Here is a 25,343-nt window from a genome sequence, read left to right on the forward strand (position 1 = left end):
CGTGGAAGCCTGCTGACTCTGACAGTGTCTGCTGACACTGTCCTCTGATATTGCCCCAGAGCCACCGAATCGTAGCAGCTCCGGTAGTACCCAGCGAAATGGGAGGAAAGGTAGACGGGGAAGGAAGCAGTCCCTGGGCACTCGGTTAGGCCAGGCGTCTCTGGGCAAGGGGCTTCTGTGCAGTGTGTGGATAGGCTCACACCCTGCCGCACTGATTTCCCACTTATAATGGGATTGATTAGGGGCCTGAACCTCTTCTTACAGGTTTACACTGGGTAACTGCACTGACTTTAATGGAGCTGCTCCTGATTTATACCAGTGTAAAGGGAGAGTAGATTCTGGGTGTGCAAATCCTTTGGCCCCTCCAGGAGGGGAGCCTCCCAGACCGCCCCCCTCTCCAGCAGTATGCTAGGTGGAGGCCCTGCTGCACCAGACAACAGCCTGGGCTCAAAAGCTGCTCCGGAGTGCTACCAGCTGGGAGCTGACTTGCTGCAGCTGAATCAGGGATGCAGCGCCTCCTAGGGAGAGTGACAAGGGCTCGGTGCTGCTCAGAGAGCCCAGGGAGGGGCTCTCACAAAATCCTCTGGGGCTTGTAGCCTTTGTTCTTATGGCTGTAAGGTTGCTGCCTGCAAAACTGCCGGGCCAGAGAGTGTAGCCAGAGATTATTGCCCAGGTGGGTTAAAGCAGCCTCGTAGATGCTAAACCCTGCCCAGAAGGGATGACTTGGAGCTAAACCATGTGTTTGTCTCTTTGTGATTGGCTATTTAGCTAACGGTCAGGACTGGAGAGTGTATGCCCTGCCTTGGCACTGCATCATGGGTGGTAGTAGTCCAATCTGGATGTTGGCTGTCAAAGGGGGATAATTTTCTTTAACACTTACTTGGGTTGGCTCTGAGAGAGTGATCTGGCAGTGCTGGTTCCCTGCGTTGTCTGGTCATTGCATTACTAAACCACTTGAGAGCCTGTATCTCTGCATCCGAAGAAGTGACCTATAGCTCACGAAAGCTTGTGCTCAAATAAATTTGTTAGTCTCTAAGGTGCCACAAGTCCTCCTTTTCTTTTTGCTGATACAGACTAACACGGCTGCTACTCTGAAACCTGTATCTCTTTGATCACTTGTCCGGTTCTTGGGCCCAGTTGGTGCCTGCTGGATAAGTGGGGATGCTGCGAGTCTGGGACTGAGCAGAGGGTGCAACACACTGGAGGAGTGGCATCATTCATCCATGTGGTGGCATCATTCATCCATGTGCTATAGGGTTCAGATACCACTGGGTCAAAAGTTTCTGTGCCTGGCTGCTGCTTTTGGTGGTGTTAGGTGAGGAAAGAAAAGCGGCTTGACTGGAAGTACCAGGAAGCAAGGCAGGGTGTGAACAACGGACAGAGGCAAAAATTTCCTCTCGTGCCCTTTGTTAGCTAGTTGCGCGCTGTAGCCTGGGGGCTTCTGAGCAAGGGAAGCAGGTAGCGGACCCCCAGCAACCACTAATCCAGTGCCCTGGCTGCTTGGGGGCTGTTGTCGTGTTTTGGGAGCTGGGAGAAGCGGGGGAGCTCTGGCCCTAACACAGGCACCCCCTGTGGTAAGACAGAGCCCCATATTGGAGGGCTGAGTCATTCGTCCTCACCTGGCCTTGCAGAGCAAGTGAGGGCGTAGCTTGGGAACACTGGAGCCCCATGACAGCTGATGGCTCTGGCTCAATGTGTGTTCCCAGCGTGGTGCGGGAGGGCGGGCCGTGGTGCAGGCAGCGAGGATAGTGCTGTGGAGGGGATGGGAACCAGAGTGGCTGGGCGAGAAGATCCCCACACTGCCCGCACCCAGTTGTCAGAGCAGAGGTCCTTTGTGTTGCTGTGAATGCTCGTCCACAGCCAAACCTGCCTTACTCTGAACTTGGGGATGGGCCAAGTGTTTTCTACTGGCACCATGAATACCCACTCGTGCTCTCCGTGTGGGGCGGGGCCTGTCACCACCCACCTGTGGGCCAGGCCCAGCTGCCCCCATCCGTGCTGCTCCCCTCCCCAAGACCAGCAGCTCAAAAGCAACTGGGTCACGTAGCACCTTGAAAAAATTTGTTGTGGTGTGAATGGGTGGAAAGTCAGGCTGACAGTGCAGTCTGGGCCCCTTCTCTGGATTCTCCCCAGTCACTGGAGGGGTGTGGATGCGTTGTACGCATTAATCCATGCAAAGCACTTATCAAAACCTCTCCCCGACTCCCTCTTCCTGTCCCCTTTCCAGACCCCGTTCCAAGACCAAGTAGCATAGTTCCATGCCAGCTAGTGCACTGCACCCCCATGTTCTCCCCCCAGCTATGCCTAGAATCCATGAGAATGTCAAGTCTTTCGCTGTATGCACCACACCAGCTCCAGGGCGCAGGGCCCGGGGTGCAGCTGCAGGGAACAGGTGGGAGCAGGGCAGGATGAGGCACTATGAGAGGAGGGACTGGAGAGAACAGAGCCGCGGGAACTGCAGGTAACAAGGGGAGCTTCACTTCCAGGGAATGTAGGGACCTGCCCCTGTGGGAGGAAATTAACTAAACAGCACAGACACCCAATGGGGCAGGCTGCTCCCAGCGCACTGCAGGGCCCTTTTTCTGTCCTGCACCTTCTGTCTCTTGTAACCAGCCTGTCCAGCTCATCTGGGACCATGTGGGTCTGGCATGGGGAGGGGAGGTGTCCCAGACAAATCTCCATCTTCAAAAGTGAGGCACTGAGGTGTCTAGTGCAGCATTTCTCAGATGTGGCCACTGTGGCTGCATGCAGCCACCATGAGCTTTTCTTGTGGCCACAGTCTCCTGGGCTGTGATTGGGGGTGGGGGAAAGGCAGCGGCCACTCCCCTTCTTTGTTGATCCCCTGGATCAACTGCCTGGGTGTTGGCTGCTGGGGCTGCAAGCAGGGGTTGGGACCTGCCCCCCCTCTGGAGACAGGTGGGCACAATGCTGGAGGCAGTGGGGCTCAGGCTCTGGGCTTCACCCCTGGGGTGGCAGTGCAGCAGGCTCTGGCCACAGGGTTTTAGGCTCTGGCTGCATGTTAGCGGGCCCCGGGCTCTGCCCGTGTGGCTTCAGGCTCCATCCCCATTCCCCAGCCACGGAGCTTCGGGCTCCGGCTGCGGGGCTTCGGGCCCTGGCCCCGCATTGTCTCCTCCAGCCCCTCCCAATTCCATCGCCCCTGGCCCCTGCTGCCTATCCCGACCCCGCATCCAGGGCTTAATTTGTCCCCAGGCTTGCTGGGGCTGAGTAAGTCTGTTGTGAAAAGTGAGATGTTTACTGCTAGCTTGTAAGACTGCTGTGAAAAGTGATATTAACAAACATACAAGTATCACTTTTCACAGCACACTTACTCGCGAGCAATAAATAAACTACAATGATTTGGACGTGTACACGTGCGTATTTATTTGTTTTTCCTAAAGCTAATTAAGTATTTTAGGAAAAAGTGTGAGAGCTGCCACCAGCAAGAGTTGATGGCTGCCCTCTGAGGCCACCAAAAAAATTGTCCTGAGGACCCCTGATCGAGTGAGAATTGCTGGGTGGATTTAGGGAAGCAGGACATAAGGGTCCCTATTGGAGCCTGGCCAGGATGCTGGGGTTCACCCCTTCCCCTGGCTATAAGAAAAACAACCAACCCCCCCGTGACCATAAATGGAAAGAGTTTTGTGTGCTGTCTCTTGTTAAAGCCAGCCCTCTGGCTGAACAGAGCCACCTAGCACCATGCTACAGGACGCTCTGACTCAGGGGAAGAGTGCTGCATACTGAGTCACCTGCAGCCACCATACTGGTCTCCTGTCCAACCCCCGAAGAAGTCTGACCCACTCGCCGGGAGCGGGGGTGCGGACGGAGCTCCTTCCAGGGCTGGGCAGGAGAGCGACAGCAGCTGTCCACCCTTCTTGCAGGGGATCCAGGTGCAGTCAGCGTAGCTAGGTGCAGCAGAAACTGCTCACTTGGTGTTTAGACCACAGGTTTTGCTGCTTTGTAGTAAACATGAAACTTACTCCTTCAGCTTCCATTTCTGGAGACAGCTGTGCTGGGGACAACAGCCCAGCTGCTGGGGATGGGGAGACACTAGGCCCTATTTTACCTAGAGGGGGCCTGATCCAGGCCTCTCAAAGTCAGTGGGTATAGTTGTATTGGATCAGGCCCATGTGGTGGTGGGGTTAGCTGCTCAGCGGAGGTAGCAAGGAGCCTGGTATAAATGCTTGCAGAGATGTTTTGGTCTTGAAGAGCCAGCTGGGGTGCTGGAAAAGTCAGCGTTTTGGGATTGCTGGTTTGCTGGATTTGGACAAACCCCAAAGCAGCCTCCGTGGGACCAGCCAAGGAAGAAAGTGGGAGATTTGGTGGGAAGGTCTGGGGGGAGAAAGCAGAAGGAGACTCCGCTGGTTGGAAGGCATGAGATGCACTGTCCTGAGGTTGGGGGTTCCACGACCACCACTCCCAAGAGAAGGAGGCGAGTGGTGGTGGTCGGGGACTCTCTCCTCTGGGGGACTGAGTCATCTATCTGCCGCCCTGACCGGAAAAACCAAGAAGTCTGCTGCTTGCCAGGGGCTAAGATTCGCGATGTGACGGAGAGACTGCCGAGACTCACCAAGCCCTTGGATCGCTACCCCTTCCTGCTTCTCCACGTGGGCACCAATGATACTGCCAAGAATGACCTTGAGCGGATCACTGCGGACTACATGGCTCTGGGAAGAAGGATAAAGGAGTTTGAGGCGCAAGTGGTGTTCTCGTCCATCCTCCCCGGGGAAGGAAAAGGCCTGGGTAGGGACCGTCGAATCGTGGAAGTCAATGAATGGCTACGCAGGTGGTGTCGGAGAGAAGACTTTGGATTCTTTGACCATGGGATGGTGTTCCATGAAGCAGGAGTGCTGGGCAGAGACGGGCTCCACCTTACGAAGAGAGGGAAGAGCATCTTTGCGAGCAGGCTGGCTAACCTAGTGAGGAGGGCTTTAAACTAGGTTCATCGGGGGAAGGAGACCAAAGCCCTGAGGTAAGTGGGAAAGCGGGATACCGGGAGGAAGCACAGGCAGAAACGTCTGTGAGGGGAGGGCTCCTGCCTCATACTGAGAATGAAGGGCGATCAGCAGGTTATCTCAAGTGCTTCTATACAAATGCACAAAGCCTTGGAAACAAGCAGGGAGAACTGGAGGTCCTGGTGATGTCAAGGAATTATGACGTGATTGGAATAACAGAGACTTGGTGGGATAACTCACATGACTGGAGTACTGTCATGGATGGTTATAAACTGTTCAGGAAGGACAGGCAGGGCAGAAAAGGTGGGGGAGTAGCACTGTATGTAAGGGAGCAGTATGACTGCTCAGAGCTCCGGTATGAAACTGCAGAAAAACCTGAGTGTCTCTGGATTAAGTTTAGAAGTGTGAGCAACAAGAGTGATGTAGTGGTGGGAGTCTGCTATAGACCACCGGACCAGGGGGATGAGGTGGATGAGGCTTTCTTCTGGCAACTCGCACAAGCTACTAGATCGCACGCCCTGGTTCTCATGGGTGCTTTAATTTTCCTGATATCTGCTGGGAGAGCAATACAGTGGTGCATAGACAATCCAGGAAGTTTTTGGAAAACGTGGGGGACAATTTCCTGGTGCAAGTGCAAGAGGAGCCAACTGGGGGGGAGCTTTTCTTGACCTGCTGCTCACAAACTGGGAAGAATTAGTGGGGGAAGCAAAAGTGGATGGGAATTTGGGAGGCAGTGACCATGAGTTGGTTGAGTTCAGGATCCTGACACAGGGAAGAAAGGTAAGCAGCAGGATACGGACCCTGGACTTCAGGAAAGCAGACTTCGACTCCCTCAGGGAACGGATGGGTAGGATCCCCTGGGGGACTAACATGAAGGGGAAAGGAGTCCGGGAGAGCTGGCTGTATTTCAAGGAATCCCTGTTGAGGTTACAGGGACAAACCATCCCGATGTGTCGAAAGAATAATAAATATGGCAGGCGACCAGCTTGGCTTAACGGTAAAATCCTAGCGGATCTTAAACATAAAAAGGAAGCTTACAAGAAGTGGAAGGTTGGACATATGACCAGGGAAGAGTATAAAAATATTGCTTGGGCGTGTAGGAATGAAATCATGAGGGCCAAATCACACCTGGAGCTGCAGCTAGCAAGAGATGTCAAGAGTAACAAGAAGGGTTTCTTCAGGTATGTTGGCAACAAGAAGAAAGCCAAGGAAAGTGTGGGCCCCTTACTGAATGAGGGAGGCAACCTAGAGACAGAGGATGTGGAAAAAGCTAATGAAGTCAATGCTTTTTTTGCCTCTGTCTTCACGAACAAGGTCAGCTCCCAGACTGCTGCGCTGGGCATCACAGCATGGGGAGTAGATGGCCAGCCCTCTGTGGAGAAAGAGGTGGTTAGGGACTATTTAGAAAAGCTGGACGTGCACAAGTCCATGGGGCCGGACGAGTTGCATCCGAGAGTGCTAAAGAATTGGCGGCTGTGATTGCAGAGCCGTTGGCCATTATCTTTGAAAACTCGTGGCGAACGGGGGAAGTCCCAGATGACTGGAAAAAGGCTAATGTAGTGCCAATCTTTAAAAAAGGGAAGAAGGAGGATCCTGGGAACTACAGGCCAGTCAGCCTCACCTCTGTCCCTGGAAAAATCATGGAGCAGGTCCTCAAAGAATCAATCCTGAAGCACTTACATGAGAGGAAAGTGATCAGGAACAGTCAGCATGGATTCACCAAAGGAAGATCATGCCTGACTAATCTAATCGCCTTCTATGATGAGATTACTGGTTCTGTGGATGAAGGGAAAGCAGTGGATGTATTGTTTCTTGACTTTAGCAAAGCTTTTGACACGGTCTCCCACAGTATTCTTGTCAGCAAGTTAAAGAAGTATGGGCTGGATGAATGCACTATAAGGTGGGTAGAAAGTTGGCTAGATTGTCGGGCTCAACGGGTAGTGATCAATGGCTCCATGTCTAGTTGGCAGCCGGTGTGAAGTGGAGTGCCCCAGGGTCGGTCCTGAGGCCGGTTTTGTTCAATATCTTCATAAATGATCTGGAGGATGGTGTGGATTGCACTCTCAGCAAATTTGCGGATGATACTAAACTAGGAGGAGTGGTAGATACGCTGGAGGGCAGGGATAGGATACAGAGGGACCTAGACAAATTGGAGGATTGGGCCAAAAGAAATCTGATGAGGTTCAATAAGGATAAGTGCAGAGTCCTGCACTTAGGACGGAAGAACCCAATGCATAGCTACAGACTAGGGACTGAATGGCTAGGCAGCAGTTCTGCGGAAAAGGACCTAGGGGTGACAGTGGACGAGAAGCTGGATATGAGTCAGCAGTGTGCCCTTGTTGCCAAGAAGGCCAATGGCATTTTGGGCTGTATAAGTAGGGGCATAGCGAGCAGATCGAGGGACGTGATCGTCCCCCTCTATTCGACATTGGTGAGGCCTCATCTGGAGTACTGTGTCCAGTTTTGGGCCCCACACTACAAGAAGGATGTGGATAAATTGGAGAGAGTCCAGCGAAGGGCAACAAAAATGATTAGGGGTCTGGAACACGTGACTTCTGAGGAGAGGCTGAGGGAACTGGGATTGTTTAGTCTGCGGAAGAGAAGAATGAGGGGGGATTTGATAGCTGCTTTCAACTACCTGAGAGGTGGTTCCAGAGAGGATGGTTCTAGACTATTCTCAGTGGTAGAAGAGGACAGGACAAGGAGTAATGGTCTCAAGTTGCAGTGGGGGAGGTTGAGGTTGGATATTAGGATAAACTTTTTCACTAGGAGGGTGGTGAAACACTGGAATGCGTTACCTAGGGAGGTGGTAGAATCTCCTTCCTTAGAAGTTTTTAAGGTCAGGTTTGACAAAGCCCTGGCTGGGATGATTTAATTGGGGATTGGTCCTGCTTTGAGCAGGGGGTTGGACTAGATGACCTCCTGAGGTCCCTTCCAACCCTGATATTCTATGATTCTATGATTTGTTATAGGCTCCCAGCGGCTGTGTCTGGTAGCCAGGAGACTTGCAGGGGAGAACCTCTCCTCCAGGCAACCAGCTTCTGTGGCTGGGAGACAAAGGGCTGAGAGGAGATGCTTAACCCAGGGCCTTTGCTCTGCGGGTGACCTGGCTGTCCAGTACCAGGGTGATGGAGCATCTCTGACAGGAACTGCTTACATGTGGGACGGAGTAAATGGCTCAGCAGATGACAGAACAAGGAATAATGGTCTCAAGTTGGGGGGTGGGGGAGGTTTAGGTTGGAAACTAGGAAAAACTTTTTCACTAGGAGGGTGGTGAAGCACTGGAATTTGTTTTCTAGGGAGGTGGTGGAATCTCCTTCTTCAGAGGTTTTTAAGGCCCAGTTTGACAAAGCCCTGGCTGGTATGATTTAGTTGGGGATTGGTCCTGCTTTGAGCAGGGGGTTGGACTAGATGACCTCCTGAGGTCCCTTCCAGCCCTGATATTCTATGATTCTGTGTGCAGGAAGGGATGGGAGCTGGGGGTCCCTAGGCCCTGGGCAGGGTTGGAGGTTAAGTGGCAGGGCCAGGGAGCACCGGGGGTGTGAGGGTAACTGCCTGTCTGTTCCTCCTCCCAGAACATCGAGCTGAAGGTGGAAGTGGAGAGTCTGAAGCAAGAGCTCCAGGAGAAGCAGCAGGCCCTAGATAAGGCTTGGTAAGTGACACTGTCCATAAGCAGCCGGCAAGGCCTTGTAGCCCTGCAAAGGTGCTCATCCTCAGGGCCGGGGGCGGTGAGTTATATTCCCTTGTGGTGCCCGGGCTCCAGCAATATTCAGGGCTGGAGGCCCTGCTCCACCAATGTTTGGAGCAGGGTCTCTCCCCTGGCCCTGCCTGGAGCAGCCCCGAGTCCAGAGCGTCCGCCCTGGGAGCACCCCTGTCTGAGTGAAAGCGGCGCGGTTCTCCCTGGCCTCTGCTGCTCTAAAGCTACAGCACAGCACAAGAGCAACGCCAGCAGCAGGCTGAGGCAGCTGCCGCGGCTACTGCACCTCGGGAGGGGGAGGAGGCACCCACATGTGCTTGGCAGCCCTCCCCTCCCCTCTCCTGGCACCAGGCGGGAGACATCTGGAGTGGACCTCCTTGACTCACCTGAGCAGCTGCTGGGGCTTCGGCAGTGTTTGACCCTGTGATCCACCCCCCACCCCACCCCCCGCCACCACTCCTGCAAACACTGGGCAAAGGGCAGCCCCAGTGAGGCTATGACGAGGGGGAGCAGGGGAGGAAGGAAGCCACATGTGATGGCAGTCCCCTCCCCGAGCCCACACCCGCTCTCCAGCCCCCAAACTCCCTCCCAGAGCCTGCACCCCCAGCCTAGAGCCTGCACCCATACTCTGTCCCAGAGCTTGCACCCCTCACCCCCTCCTACACCCCCAGCCCTTGGCCAGAGCCTGCACCCAGCACCCAAACTCCGTCCCAGAGCCTGCACCCAGCCCTCCGCACTCCCTTCCAGAGCGTGCACCCCTCCACCCATCCTGCACCCCACCCTGTGCCCCAGCCCAGAGCCTGCACCCAGCACCCAAACTCCGTCCCAGAGCCTGCACCCAGCCCTCCGCACTCCCTCGCAGAGCGTGCACCCCTCTACCCATCCTGTACCCCTCCTCCCATCCTGCACCCCACCCTGTGCCCCAGCCCAGAGCCTGCACCCAGCACCCAAACTCCGTCCCAGAGCCTGCACCCCCACTCCCTTCCCACACACCCCCTCCTGCACCCAAACGCCCTCCCAGAGCCTGCACCCTTCACTCCCTCCTGCACTCCCAGGCCCTGCCCCAGCCCAGAGCCTGCACCCTTCACCCCTTCCTGCACCCCCAGGCCCTGCCCCAGCTCAGAGCCTGCACCCAGCACCCAAACTCCATCCCAGAGCCTGCACCCCCACCCCCATCCCACACCCCCCTCCTGCACCCAAACTCCCTCCGACACCCCCACCCCTTACCCCAGCCCAGAGTCTACAACCAAACTCCGTTCCAGAGCCTGCATCCCCTCCCTCCGCAGTCCCTCCCATCCCCAAACTCCCTCCCAGAGCCTGCACCCCTCCACCCATCCTGCACCCCCATCCTGTGCCCCAGCCCGGAGCCTGCACCCAGCACCCACACTCCATCCCAGAGCCTGCACCCCAGACTCCATCCCAGAGCCCAACCTCTCAACCGTCCTACACCCCAATTCCCTGCCCCAACCCAGGGCCTGCACCCCAGACCTCCTCCCCCAACCCAAAGTCCCTCACAGAGCCTTAGGCGGGGGTGGGGGGGGGTTGCTCTGAGCGTTCTACAAACCTGCCGCCCTTGTTCAGGGCATGATGCTGAGAGGGGGAGACGAGCAAACCCAGCTCCAACCCGCTCTCTGCCCTCCTCCTGTGCAGCAGCCAGACCATTCCCCAGTCCTGTGCCCAGAGCAGCCGCTGGTGCTGTGTAAGGCTGCGGGGCCCAGTGGTCACCCTACGTCTTGGGAGGCATGGCAGTGCCGGGGCAGGGCAGGCCACACTGTCCTCCGGGCCCTGGCTGCTGTTGGTTCCAGCTGTGCAAATGGAAAACGTAAATAATGCCGTTGTGCAGCCCGAATGCTCGTTCTTTGCATGAAGCAACAGCACCCCCCAGCATGGCTCCCACCTGCGAGGACAGAGCCTACGTGCCTTGTGGATCTTTCTGAGCCACCTGCTCAGCAGACTCTCAGCGTAGCGCTCCCCTAGGCCCTGCATTGGGCCACCAGCCCACCACCACTGTGGGAGCAGGGCACAGGGGAAGGGAAAGGGATCCTGGTGGACAGCCCCGGTTCCCCGCTGACCTGGCTCTGCCTCCCAGCTGATGAAAGCCCTTTCCATTGTCCTGGGGCGTAAAGCTCTATGCAGTGAGAGCCAGGCCTGCGGCACTCGAGGGGAGAGTTAATAGCAACTCAGGCCTGGTCTGCACTACGAGTTTATGTCAGATTTAGCAGCATTAAATCGAATTAACCCTGCACCCGTCCTCACAACGAAGCCATTTTTTTCGACATAAAGGGCTCTTAAAACCGATTTCTGTACTCCTCCCCAACGAGGGAATTAGCGCTGAAATTGACATCGCTGTTTTGAATTAGGGTTAGCGTGGACGCAATTCAAAGGTATTGGCCTCCGGGAGCTATCCCACAGTGCACCATTATGACCACTCTGGACAGCACTCTCAACTTAGATGCACTGGCCAGGTGTACAGGAAAAGCCCCGGGAACTTTTGAATCCCATTTCCTGTTTGGCCAGGCGAGCTCATCAGCACAGATGACCATGCAGTCCCAGAATCGCAAAAGAGCTCCAGCATGGACCGAACGGGAGGTATTGGATCTGATCGCTGTATGGGGAGAGGAATTGGTGCTATCAGAACTCCGTTCCAAAAGACGAAATGCCAAAACATTTCAAAAAATCTCTGAGGCCATGAGGGACAGAGGCTACAGCAGGGACGCAACATAGTGCCGCGTGAAACTTAAGGAGCTCAGAGAAACATACCAGAAAACCAAAGAATCAAACGTACGCTCCGGGACAGAGCCCCAGACATGCCGTTTCTACGCTGAGCTGCATGCAATTCTAGGGGGGGGCGCCACCACTACCCCACCCCTGTCCGTGGACTCCGATGATGGGATACTCTCCGCCATGCCTGAGGATTTTGCGGATGGGGAAGAATAGGAGGAGGAGGACGAGCTTGAGGGGAGCACACAGCACACCGTTTTCCCCGAGATCTTTTTATCACCCTGACTGAAATACCCTCCCAACCCAACGAAGCCGGAAAAGGGACCTCTGGTGAGTGAACCTTTTAAAATATAATACATGTTATAAAAGCAAGCGTTTTTTTAATGATTAAGTAGCCCTGAGGACTTGGGATGCATTCATGGCCAGTACAGCTACTGGAAAAGTCTGTTAACTTGTCTGGGGATGGAGGGAAATCCTCCAGGGACATCTCCATGAAGCTCTCCTGGAGGTACTCTAAAAGCCTTTGCAGAAGATTTCTGGGGAGAGCAGCCTTATTCTGTCCTCCATGGTAGGACACTTTACCACGCCATGCTAGTAGCAAATAATCTGGTATCATTGCATGACAAAGCCTGGCAGCGTATGGTCCCGGTGTTTGCTGGCATTCAAGCAACATCTGTTCTTTATCTCTCTGTGTTATCATCAGGAGAGTGATATCGTTCATGGTAACTTGGTTGAAATAGGGGAATTTAATTAAGGGGACATTCAGAGGTGGCCGTTCCTACTGGGCTGTTTGCCTGTGGCTGAAAAGAAATCCTCCCCGCAGTCAGCTACGTGGTGTGGCAGGGGTGGGGATGGGGGTGGGGGCATTGATGTTGAGCTGTTTGCGTTTGGCTAGCAGGGATCTTCCCTGATACCAGCCACGTGGTGGGGTGAGGGGTAAAGCAATCATCCCAGAGAATTGGATGGGATGGGGGTTAGTTTGGTTTCTGCTGCTGCACATTAACAGGAAAACAGCAACACTAAATGGCCAACTCAACATGCTTTGCTTGGTATGGGAGAGGAGGGCGCTGCTGTTATGACGGTTGCAGAAGCCGAAAGACTATGGTTTACCATGGCCGCCTGCAAGCCAAATTCTGTTGCCCAGCACTGCGTGTGTGATCTCTAACACCAAAGCCGCAGGCCCTCACTATAAGATGCAAAATGCGACCACCGTGAAAGAGTATAGCCATTGTTCTATAAAATGTATCTTTTTAAATACTTCACTCCCTTATTTTCCTCCAGCAGCTGCAAATGTTTCAAGCCTCCCTCCTCCATCCCAAAGGCTATCTCAGATAAGGCGGCAAAAAAAACGCACGCACAATGAAATGTTCTCTGAGCTCATGCAGTTGTCCGGCACTGACAGAGCTCAGCAGAATGTGTGGAGGGACACAACAGCAGAGTACAGGAAAGTGGCCGATGAACGTGAGGAGACGTGGCGGCAGGAAGATCAGAGGAGGCATGAGGCAACGCTGGGGCTACTGCGGGATCAAACAGACATGCGCCGGGGTCTGGTGGAGGTTCATGAATGGCAGCAGGATCACAGACTGCCGCTGCAGCCCCTGTTTAACTGCCCTCCCTCCTCCCCAAGTTCCATAGCCTCCTCACCCAGACGCCCAAGGACATGGGGGAGAGACTCCGGGCACCCAACCACTCCACCCCAGTGGACAGCCCAAGCAACGGAAGGCTGTCATTCAAGAAGTTTTAAAGTGGCCGTTTCCTTCCCTCCTACCCAACTCCCACACCCCACCCGGGCTACCTTGTGAGTTATCTCCCTATTTTTATAATCAGTTAATAAAGAATACATGTTTTTTAAATGATAATGACTTTATTTCCTTTGCAAGAAAGCTGTGATCAAAGGGGGGAGGGCGGGTGGCAAGTTTTAGAGGCATTAAGAGGAATTTAGAGGCAACCCCCCCTTCCCCCCCAAATGAGCAGGTTTTCGTCAAGGAGAAACAAACAGAAGTGTCACACAGTACCCTGGCCAGTCATGAAACTGGTTTTCAAAGCTTCTCTGATGTGCAGCGCTTCCTGCTGTGCTCTTCTAACTGCCCTGGTGTCTGGCTGCGCGTATTCAGCGGCCAGGCGATTTGCCTCAACTTCCCATCCTGCCATAAACGTCTCCCCATTACTCTCACAGAGATTGTGGAGCACACAGCAAGCAGCAATAACAATGGGAATGTTGGTTTCGCTGAGGTCTGAGCAAGTCAGTAAACTGCGCCTGTGACCCTTTAAACGTCCAAATGCACATTCTACCACCATTCTGCACTTGCTCAGCCTATAGTTGAACAGCTCCTTACTACTGTCCAGGGTGCCTGTGTACGGCTTCTTGAGCCAGGGAATTAAGGGGTAGGCTGGGTCCCCAAGGATAACTATAGGCATTTCAACATCCCCAAAGGTTATTTTCTGGTCTGGGAAGTAAATCCCTTCCTGCAGCCGTTTAAACAGACCAGAGTTCCTGAAGATGCGAGCGTCATGAACCTTTCCCGGCCATGCCACGTTGATGTTGGTGAAATGTCCCTTGTATGACGAAGTGGGACTGTTCTTAATGTTTCCTCTGAATAGTGTGGGGGTGCCTCAGTTTCCCCTATGCAGTTCTTAAGTATCTAGTTGGTGGGGTAAGGGTGTATGATCATTGCAGAGCCCTAGAGGGCAGGTGTGTGCAGGGGTCTGGACACAGAGAATGGCCAACACCCTGTTTCCTGGCAACTGATGGCCTGGGCCCTTCCCCCCTGCAAGGCGAGAGCTAAAGGGTTGGAGAACAAAGGAATCAGGTGACCTCCTGACCCGGGAAAGGGACAAAACCCAGGGGAGGAGGGGCTGGAGTGTTTTTTCAGTTGGGGGCTGGCTGGGACATGGAGTGAAGGGCAGACGTGGTTGTCTGGGTCACTGCCCCCAAAAATGGACCCAGCTGAGGTGTCCTGTTCTCTGCACCTACAAGCTCTGTGTTAGACCATGTTCCTGTCATCTAATAAACCTTTGTTTTACTGGCTGGCTGAGAGTCACATCTGACTGCGAAGTTGAGGTGCAGGACCCTCTGGCTTCCACAGGAGCCCCACCTGAGTGGACTTGCTGTGGGAAGCGCACGGAGGGGCAGAGGATGCTGAATGCTCCGAGGTCAGACCCAGGAAGGTGGAAGCTGTGTGAGCTGTGTGTCCTGAAGACAGACTGCTCACAGAAAGGCGACTGCCCCAGAGTACTGACTGGCTTCATGGGGAGCAGTTCCAGAGCATCGCCCGGGGACTTGTGATCCACCAGTGCTTGCAGCACCATTGAAAAGTACCCCTTTCAGTTTATGTACTGGTTGCCCTGGTGGTCCGGTCCCAAGATAGGGATATGCGTTCCGTCTATAGCCCCACCACAGTTTGGGAATCCCATTGCAGCAAAGCCATCTAGTATGACCTGCACATTTCCCAGAGTCACTACCTTTGATAGCAGCAGCTCAATGATTGCGTTGGCTGCTTGCATCACAGCAGCCCCCACAGTAGGTTTGCCCACTCCAAATTGATTCCCGACTGACCGGTATCTGTTTGGAGTTACAAGCTTCCACAGGGCTATTGCCACTCGCTTCTGAACTGTGAGGGCTGCTCTCATCTTGGTATTCTTGCGCTTCAGGGCAGGGGGAAAGCAAGTCACAAAGTTCCATGAAAGTGCCCTTACACATGCGAAAGTTTTGGAGCCACTGGGAATCATCCCAAACCTGCAACACTATGCGGTCCCACCACTTTGTGCTTGTTTCCCGGGGCCCAGAATCAGCGTTCCACGGCATGAGCCTGCCCCAGTAACACCATGATCTCCAAATTGCTGGGGACCGCGGTTTTAGAGAAATCTGTGTTCATGTCCTCGTCACCACACTGCTGTCGCCTCCTTGCCGGGTTTTTCAGGTGCTGGTTCTGCATAAACTGAACGATAATGCGCGAGGTGTTTACAATGGTCATAACTGCTGCGGTGAGCTGAACGGGCTCCATGCTTGCCGTGCTCTGGTGTCTGCTCGGGCAATCCAGGGAAAAGGGCGTGAAAGGATTGTCTGCTGCTGCTTTCACGGAGGGAGGGAGGGTTGACTGATGACATTTACCCATAACCACCCGTGACAAATTTTTGGCCCCATCAGGCGTTGGGAGCTCAGCCCAGAATTCCAATGGGCAGCGGGGACTGCGGGAACTGTGGGATAGCTACCCACAGGGCACCGCTCGGAATGTCAACGACGCACACCGCCGAATTAATGTGCTTCGTGTGAACGCATGCACTCAACTTTATACAATCTGTTCCCAAAAATCGACTTCTGTAAAATCAGAGTACTTTCGTAGTGTAGACATGCATTGGCAGCTGGAGCGGTACGTGTGAGACTGGTGCATCAGATCAGTGAACGGGGGTTGATGGAGCTAAGGGTGCAGGGTGGGCAAAGCAGAGCAGTGGGGGAGGGGGGGAAAAGGGGGCGATAGAAACACCATCCAGGCAGGAACATCAAGGAGATTTTTCACAGTATCTGATTAGCGACGATTACTTTGCTCTGAAAATGGAAATACTTTGACTGGGTGGCAGAATGTGCTGAGCCTTACAGCGAGCAAGCCAGCTAGGCCGGCCTCCTGCCGGTTCAGAGAGGTTTCCCACTCTGCCCTCTCCGGTCCAGCTGGAATTGGGGCTCCCGCCAGCTGTTAGCACTAACACTTGGATCATCATCAGGTAACGCCCCTTGTGCCCAGCCTTAGGAGCCCCTCGCAGCTGGAGACTAACCCCCATAGGGCAGGTCTGCACCACGGCTGGAGGTGTGACACCCCACCCCCAGCTCTGCTTGAAGTAGTGCCTGGAAAACGGGGTGGCTGTGAAGGGAGGGAGTGGGTAAGCCCCTGCGAGTCAAAGCCTGTTGGAGACCTGAGACGTGTCCTGGGGTGGCTGGCCTGGAGGCGGGTGTGCTGTTCTGGGTGTGGTGGTGCCAGAGTCCTGAGGGACAGGCTGTCTCCAGCGCTGGCTTTCTGGAGCCATATCGCATTGCGACCTCAGTCTCCCTTGCGGCCCTCTCCCCTGCTCTCTGTGCTCAGCCGCGGTCTCTTCCCACCGATCGATCGTTTCCCGATCGGTGCATTAGCTGCCTTGTGCCAGCCAAAGCTGTGCTTTGATTGTCAGCTCATGTTTCTAGCCTCTGCCTTATCCCTGCCCCAGCCGGACTCCATTCAGTGCCATCTGGGTCTCCCGTGTCAAATTGCACAGGACTGATCCCTGGGGCTGTGGCACCTCCATAGACCCCTCCCCCTCACTTGAGCTATCGCTCTTTGTCTTAACCCCTTGTTCACCACACATGGGCCAGATCTCAGTCTGTAACCTTTACTGGTTCCACCAGATGCCTGCTCGCCAAAGGACTACACCCACTAGCAAAGACAGGTGGCCAAGAGGTCCAAGGGCAGCTGCCTGGTGGGAAGCCCAGGGCGCACACTCCTGGCTTCTCCCCCCGCCCCTGCCCTTGCTGGGAGGGTTGGGGGCTTTTCTTCAGCTGCGAGGAGCCAAGGGGGAATGTCTCTGGCTCCTGCAGAGGGAGATGTGCTGCTGTTTGAGAGCCCTGCTCCATCCCTCTAGGGTCAGGCAGGATACGGTGATGCTGTGAGAGCAGCGTGCTCTTGACGCCTGGAAGGGCTGTCCAGGGAGACCTGGCTGGTGCTTCTAGGGCCCTGCTCTAGGGCCCTGCACACCCCAGCCAGTTTCCTGGGTTAGAGTTTGGATCTCATTCTCTGAGATGGAGGCCTTGCTTTCCAGGAGCCTGTGCTCTGCTGTACAGACAGGGAGATTCGCTGATGACAGTAGCTCAGTCTGAAGAGTGCAGGCATCCATGTGGAATTAAAACTACCAATGAGGTTGCATGGAGGGGTGTGCGGGGGTAACACTGTTGAGGTGGGAAGCTGTCCAAGGGGAGCTCAGCTGCAGGAGAGCTGCTCTCGTGCCCCTGTTGGAGGTGGTTTTTGCACAGCATCACACAGAGGAGTCTTTTACATTCAGGTCTAATTTTTTCCCCCATGACTGGACGTGCTCTTTGAATAACGCAGGCAAAGGACCCTCAGGCACCCAAAAATAACGTCCAGGCTTAGATCCTGTAAGAGCAGCTCCGTGGGCTTGTGTTCCAAACAGTTTGTTTAACAGAGATTTGCTTTTCAGTGCATCAGGCATCCTGCTAATCTCCCTGCCCTGAAAGAGTGTTTCCCAGGCTCCCTGTAGGCCCCTTTCTCAGCCCATCCCCAGCCAGGAAGGACTAGGACTAGGAGAACCGGCAGAGTGAGGCAGTAGTGCCAGCTCCAAGCACTGAAAAATCATGAGTCACCCCTCCCCCTCCCCCCAAAAAATCACGCAGTTGGCTTAGAAATCATGATATTTTCACAATAACAAATATTGGGTTGGGTTTCTTTGTCTTCTAGTTTCTGAGTCTTCAGGGTTGACTCAGGCCACATTTTCGTGTTTTTCTCTGCAACCAGGAGGACACATAACTTACTTTGTTTTCTGCATGAAAGCTGAGGGTCTCATGTAATCACCTGACTCCAGGAGCTGGGGCTTGAAGACCCCCTCCCCATGCTCATTCCAAAATCCCAAGAGTTGTGAGCACTGGAGAGGGTTTGAATATGTGCTGTACGTCTCAATGGAGGCAGGGAGACGCAGGCTTAGAGGCTGATATTGTTTAACATTCTAGACGCAGCATGAGCAAGCACAGCTGTTTGTAAACTAAAAATAATCGGGCACCACCTGTTTCCCAGAGGGCAGGGTGATTCCTGTGCTGGCTGGGGGCAAATCCCTGACTCTGCGCATAGGACAGGAGCACAGTCTGTTTGCAAACAGGATGGGATCCCATGGGCTTTTCAGCTTGTGACTCTCTCCCTCACCCCTGCTACTTCGCAAAGCTTTTGTATTTAAAAATAAAAGTCAGTGTCATAGAAGTCCCCAAAGCAGGAATAGAACCCACGGATGAGGAGCTGCTCACATGACAGTCACCTTTCCGTTTTAAAATATGCCCTTTCCATTTGTGACCTGCCATGTCCTGAGCGCTGTGCCCCCAGGAGAACGGTTGATGTTGCAGTCGCTGTGAGCAGGATGGGGAGGGGTGATTCAGTCTGGTGATGGAGTTGACAGGGGACAACAAGAAATTCTGAAATCAGATCTTCTCTTCAGTGGGTGAAGAGAAGGAAACGTTTTGTTTCCATTGAATAGTCATATTACAGTGGAGTCCAGAGACACCAATCTGAATGCGAGGCCCTGTTATGCTAGGTACTACACATATGAAGACATGGCTCTGAACAGTCCGGAAAGACAAGTGATCTAGGCAGAGTATGGGAAAAGAGAGGCAACTAGATCTAATGTTTGCACCCCTTCTATCCCAGCCTGGCAGGCAACTGAATGGAAACCTAGTAGCATCCCAGAGCTGTAGTCAGGGACCAAGGCCCCATGGTGCTATATGCTGGGCAATCACAGAATGGAAAGACAGCCTCTGCCCCAGAAAGCTTACACTGGATTTCCTTGTAAGCTTGCAGGAGGGGAGTGCACAGGTCATACTGCTGCTCTTGGCAGAAGGGTACTGCAGCAGTGGGGGCCATAGGGGAACCTGGCTGGAATGGCAGGGAAGAGGGATGGAGAGACAGCCCGGCAGCATGCAGTACCTGGGATGCCAGGAGCATTGCACAGTGAGGGGAGGCTGCCCCCACCCAGAACAGAATTAGCTCCCCCCTATGATCGGCAGCAGCAGAGTTGGGGAAAGTGTGTCCCCTCTGGTTCACAGGTGCCTTTCCAGAATGCTAGGGTCCTTCCCCTGCTCCTCTTCTTCTTCGCCACTCCCCAGCCGGGGCTAGCTGGTGTGATGCTCAGGAGGCCCATCCACTCTGCTTGGGGCCTCAGTGTTCCTGCTTCCTCACACCTTCCTTGTTCCTACTGCCTGCACTGTGGGGGCCAGAGTGGAATGGGTCAGAGGGGTTGGTACATCGTCTGGTGTCTGTGTAGCGTGCCCCAGACCTGACTGCCTGAAGCTGGAGACCAGGCTCAGATCCGGAACCTGGCTCCCCACCTGGGGAGAGGTGAGCCTACGGGGCCTGATTCTGTGCCATCAAATTGGTGCAGAGCGGAATCAGGCCCAGATCCTTTGGGAGCTGGCTTAGTGTCCCATCCTCCCCCCAGTCCCTCTCTAGGTGCTGGGGACCAGCAGGCCATGCTCAGCTCTCTGCAGTCTGCAGCTGTTGCTGTGGCCCTGGTGCAGCGACGGAATAGAGCAGCCCCTGCTATTCCTCCCATGCTCACCCCACTCAGTGCAGCAGTGGGTGTGTGGCTGTACATGCTGGTCTGCCCTAGCTCTCCCTGTGCTGCTAGCACCAGGTGGGGCCTCCCAGAGCCGAGCTGGGTGGAACCAGATCTGAGCCCCGTTTGTGACACTGACAGAGTGGAATGAGCCGAGGTGACAGCCTGACTTGCAGCCCAGCCCCCGCTGGGTGGTCCAGGGCTGCCCCTTGCTCTGACAGGTGGGTGCCATGTCTTGCAGGGCGGCTGCCGAGAACGTGACGAGTCGCAATGAAGCAGAGCTCCAGCGTCGGTATGAGGAGAGGCAGCAGGAGACGGAGCACGTGTCGGAGCTACTGGAGAACAAGATCCAGCTCCTGCAGGAGGTGAGTGGGGTGGGGCATGTGCCCCAGCTGTGCGGCATCAGCCATGGAAGAGGAGTACAGAGCCGCCCAGGGCCAAGTGGGGCCCGTCTCTCTTTGCCAGCCCCCTCTGCCCATTCTGGAGTCTCAGTTTCTTCCCCAAATCCCAGGGAGCTCAGTTTTTCTGGGCCTGCCATATGGGATGGGCTTTGGGCCCCACAGCAAGGCCCCCACGGGACATGAGGAGCAGGACTCTTGGCCCCTGTGACTTCTCTTTGCTTATGGGGAATGGAGCTCAGGGTCCCCTGGGACTCCCCTTAGCCCATGGGAAACTGGGAACAAATCCGAGGCCCCAGCTGCTCTCCTTCCCGCTGGTTATTCCCTCTGTATCTACAGCAGACAGAGCTCTGAGCCCTCCAGCTGGTTCTCTCTTTTCCCACAGCGTATGGGTAAGGGAGCCAGGCCCCCAGGGTGGCTATCTGCAGGGTATTAGAAACCAGTCGCAAGGCTCCATGGCCCTTGACCCTTACCTCCTGTTCTTTCCATTGGAAGGGCAGCTCTGCCGTCCTGGTACAAGAGAGCCTGTCAGCGTAGCCTCCCCCTCCTAGCTTGGTGTTGTCCTTGCTCTTGTCTCCCTCGACAGGAGCAGAGATTGGCATCTCTGGGAGGCTCCCCTGGGTCATGGACACAGACTTGTGATGACTCCATCGGTTCTAGGGAAGATACGCAGCTTCCTCCTTCATACAATAATTACACAGATGCAGCTGAAGTCCTTGGGAGCTGCTGAGTGCTTGGCACTTCTGCAAATTAGGCCACCTCTTTAGGAGCCTACATCTAGATTTAGGAGCCACCTTATATTTGAACATCTTGGCCATGATGTAATCCATACCATGGGAGCGCAGCTGGCCCTAGGAGAACCTTCCTTGTTGCTGTTATGGCATTGTTTGCATTTAACCTTCCCATCACAGTCACATAGGGCTTTTTATTTTTCACTTAATTTTCTTGGGTTTTAAAACAAAGAACCGGAGTGAAGAGGTTTTGTAAATGAGGGCAGGGGATCATGGCTGCAGTGAAAAGGATAGAGGCACCTAAAATCACGGGGGAGGGATTTTAAATCTTTTTTGTATTCTTGTGATTTTTCTCCTCTCTTGGATTTAAGGCAGCGAGTGTCCTGGGAGGAGTTGATGGTGTTTTGCAGGGAGGAATTTGCACTTGTCTCACCAGCAGCCTGCACTCAGTATCCCTTGCTCTTCCCCATGTGGCCCCATAGGGATGGTACATTGTAAGCGGGGCCTCATTATTTCTTTAGAATGAAATAACAACAAAAAGCTGCCCAGCCCCAGCTCTGGGCACCCTAACACGTCATTAGCAACACAGCTGTATCCCAGTGGCATTCCAGCCACCTCCAGAAAGCCCTCCATCATTGTGGGAAGCACTCGTACCCCAGCCGTGAGCTCACGTCCTCTCTAAGAGGTGTCATTTGCAGCATGTCGTCTAATTCAGGCTGTTTCAGAGGGGAGGTGGGGAGCGAGTTGCAGAGTCCCAGAGCCCTAGCAGATGCCCAGTAAGCCTACTCCGAGTGAACACGCAGCTGTTGGGTTTTTCCAGGGCACGCAGTTGTTGGTTTTAGTCCCAGTTCAGCAGGGAGCCCCTTCCTCGCAGAGACAGTCTGAAGCTGACTTTGAAGAGGATGGGTTGTAGTGCAGGTCCTGGTGGGACTTGAACGTTAATGTCAGCTGCAGGTCCCGTGAACGCTAGCACTGATGCATCACTTGTTAGCGACTGGAGCGTGGCCCTCATTCAGTCGTCACTTACAGCAGCTCAGGTCAATAGGCCCAGCCCTTCATCCTCCGCCCAAACCCTGCAGCTTACAGCAGGGAGCACGTCTGGTCTCACTGGATGCAGCAGCCACCCACTGGTATTGCTGCTTTTCCTTCCGCTCACGAGCCAATGGGGTTGTGGCTCTCTGCCTGGGGTGGCGCAAGTATCCCTGCTCATGTCACGTTCCATCCCCAGGAGGCCAGATTAGCAAAGAGCGAGGCGGAGAGGACGGCAGCACTGGCGGAGGCTGAGAAGGGACACTGCCTGGAGCTAACTGAGAAGCTGAAGAAGCTCACCAAGGAGGAGGAGAAGAGAGGAGCCCAGGTTCTGCATGATGATCACTATGCTGCGCTGGCCCAGAAGGACAAGTAGGTAGCTGTGGTCACTCCATTGACTTGCCTCTGCTGCTTCCTGGCTCGTGCCCCCTTGCCCACAGAGCAGGCAGCCCAGCTGGGGGGTTCAGAAGAGGGATCCTTGTCTCGGAGACCCCAGAGTGGAGCTTGCTGCACCACACTGGGCCGCATGGCAGCAGGACCAGTCACTGCCTGGGTGAGCAGGGTCACAGGATGGGGTGGGGGTTGGCATCCAGCAGAGTCAGGGCTCTGCGAGCCCCCACACAGTCAGCCCTCTGTGATCCTGCTAGGGGGCAGTGTCTGGCTGAGCCAGGTGGTCGCAGAGCAGGTGGTAGTGGCTGGGTGGGATGGGTTAAGCCACATAAGGGGACTCCCTGGGTGCTGTACAGAGAGCATAGTGATTGTGCACTCCCCGGCTCCTTGCAGCACCTCCAGCACAGAGGCATGGATGGGGGAAGGTGTGTAGCCGGCAGGTCGCTACACTCCAGACTGTTCCAGGAACAGCCCCTTGGCCTAGGAGCTGTCAGCTGTAAGTTAGAGCAACCCTGAGGCTGCTCTAATTTACTCTGGGACTGGCCCACACCCTGGCTGGTCCCAGAATCAGTTCTGCAAATGTGATGTGAAGCCGCCTTGGGTCCTGTGCTGTGCACAGAGCCCTTTAGCGGAGATCCTCCTCTTCTAACCAAGGTAACTAAACCATTTTCTCCTTGGCAGATGCATTGAAGAGCTGCTCCAGGAGCTAAGTGCCAGAGAGCAGCTCATTGAGCTGCTGGCCACAGAGAAGCAGAACCTGCTGCAGCGTCTGGAGGAGCCCAGAGAAAAGGAGGTGCAGGTGAGATGGGAGCTGTGCAGGGGATAATCTGAGGCCTCCCAGCGTGTCCCTGCTACACATGTAGCTGGGCCATTTCCTGGGCTCTAGACCCAGCTCTGCCACCGGCCTGCTGGGTGACCTGGGGCAAGTCATTTCCCTGCCCTGTACCTTAGTTTCCCCATCTGTAAAATGGTGGTAATGGTGTTGGCCTCCTTTGTAAAGGGCTTTGCAATCTTGGGCTGATAAGAGCTGGGTGGCACTGTGTTCTTTATTGTTATTCTCAGCCCATTGAAGCCAAATCTATTTTCTGCCAGTGGAAACCTGGCACTGGGGCTCCTGGTCACACTTTGTGCATCAATTAGCAAATCACTCAATAGGTTGGATTTAACTCATAAGGCTCTGTGTGTGTGTGTGTGTGGGCATGCAGGGGGTGGGGGAGAGTAGCCATGATTTGGGGGCCTTTTCTCCCAGTCCCTCCCTGTCCACAAGTCCCCTTTTAGGAGACTGCTTTAAAACCAGTTCCCGCTGACCTGGGTAGAGGCACTGGGCCAGTTGTCCCTCTGTGACCGCAGTGGAGTGGCACCAGAAGTGAACTGGCTCAGTTTATCTGGTAAGTGTGGACCAGGCAGCAGGGTAGAATTGTTTTCTAACCCTCTTACAATGGGCTGTACAAAGGATACAAACCCTCCTGCTTCGTAACATAAACCAGCCTCTAACTGACACAGCTAGGAACTTCCCCGGTGCTGAGCGAGTCCATAATTCTCCTCCCCATGGTTCTCTGCACCTTCTGCTGAAGTATCTGCTCCTGGCTTCTGTCAGAGGCTGAACTAGATGGAGCCTGGGGCTGGCAGTTCTTGCCTTGTGTTTTGATGAACAAACACTCCAAGCTGTAATTCCTGCTGCCTGGAGCCAGCGGTAGCAAAGGCCATGCCAGTGACTCTCCTATAGCTACACCTTAGGGAGACCCGGTGCAAGTTCTAGGGTAGCAGCACTCTGAGACTTCCTAGTGGGAAGGCTGGAGCCAGTTTCTAAGGACACCTGCTTTCTGGGGGGGTTAATCCTTGCCTGGCATATTTAGGCAACAAATGACTCACCCACCCAAAAAACTACCCTGTTGAAACTGACAAGTAGAGGGACAAACAAGACAATTTGGTAAATATGTCACACCCAACCAAATCTCGTCGCTCCAGTGCTCAAGTGAAATGCATGTAACAGTCCGGTTTGGAAGTTGCCTCCTGACCGCGTCAAAGGAAATCTTTAGATTCCCCTGCTTGGCAGCGAATGGTGCCTTTCCCTAAAAGATGGGAATTCGGTCCGAGGGCAGCTGTGCCTTCTGTCCTCTGGTACCCTCCGTCTAACATTGCTCAAGTATTACTGAGGGCAGAATTCAGTCTTTAAACTGCTGAGCTTCAATCAGAAGACCTTGATAATAACTCTAGCCAGGCAACTGCTAATAAGCCTGTAATAACTTTGTATTTTCCAATCCCTGGTATATCTGTGGTTGTCTTGCTGCATTGTGGCTTGTTTACAATTATGAAAAGAAAAAGAAAAAAGAGAAAAATTACAGAATTAGACCATAATGTGTAGAGAATTATGGTCTAACCCTGTAATGTTTCTTGCTCTTCCTAATTATTGCCTACATGTGCAGTTTTAAACTGAGGTCTTAAAATACCCTCTGAAAAGCTAGCTCCAAGCATCAGTAAGGCTTTCAGTGCCATGAAGGGATCAAACTAGATTACTAACCAGCAGCTGATGGAGTTCTCTGAATATATTGCCTCCTCAAAGCCACATTCTTGGAGGCTTATGCTGGGCAGTTACTCCTAGGCAAACTTCACTGCCTGCATCCTAAGGTACAGAGACTGTGGGAAGGGCAACAGAGAATGAGCCCCAACATCAATGAAGAGGGCCCAGGCACTCTCGAGGATACAGAGACACCAAAGCAGCAAGGATGGAGAGGGAAGACGAACCTGGGTTTGCGGATGTGGCATATGCACAGAACTATTACTGATCAGTGATGTAGATTTCTGTTGGTGGTGCCTGGGGGAAAGGGACGTGTTTATATTTTATATCAGACTTGGAGCTGAATTGGGATTTAACAACCTTGGACATATGGAACACCTGGGAGGGCTCCACACTCTCCATCCTGATTGACCTGTGTTCCTGGAAAGGGTTTGACAGTGGTACTCAGAAATCTTTTGGCAAATGCACAAATGCAAGACTCTGATATTAGGAATTAACTCACCTATGGTTCTTCAGTTTGAGGTATTCCTGCTGATGTCAAAATACCAGGAGGCGCAGCCCTTTAATAATGGCAGCTGAAATGCTGCTTGTAAGGAAAGGGACATATGCGAG

General features: G+C 54.0%; 1 protein-coding gene across 4 annotated transcripts in view; it reads left to right on the plus strand.

Annotated features, from left to right (window-relative positions):
- Positions 1-25,343, plus strand: part of PDE4DIP (phosphodiesterase 4D interacting protein) — a 150,196-nt gene that overhangs the window by 41,654 nt on the left and 83,199 nt on the right. For 2 of the 4 annotated variants that reach the window (XM_073356288.1, XM_073356287.1), the window contains exons 5-8: positions 8,528-8,604; positions 19,907-20,030; positions 22,023-22,195; positions 22,895-23,012. In XM_073356288.1, coding sequence (XP_073212389.1) covers positions 8,528-8,604; positions 19,907-20,030; positions 22,023-22,195; positions 22,895-23,012 — 492 coding nt within the window. Of the gene's footprint in view, positions 1-8,527; positions 8,605-19,906; positions 20,031-22,022; positions 22,200-22,894; positions 23,013-25,343 lie in introns of those variants that run through there. The other 2 variants (XM_073356295.2, XM_073356289.1) reach the window with 2 other exon arrangements.

Source organism: Lepidochelys kempii, chromosome 8, assembly GCF_965140285.1.
Source record: "Lepidochelys kempii isolate rLepKem1 chromosome 8, rLepKem1.hap1, whole genome shotgun sequence".
NCBI classification, from domain to species: Eukaryota; Metazoa; Chordata; order Testudines; family Cheloniidae; genus Lepidochelys; species Lepidochelys kempii.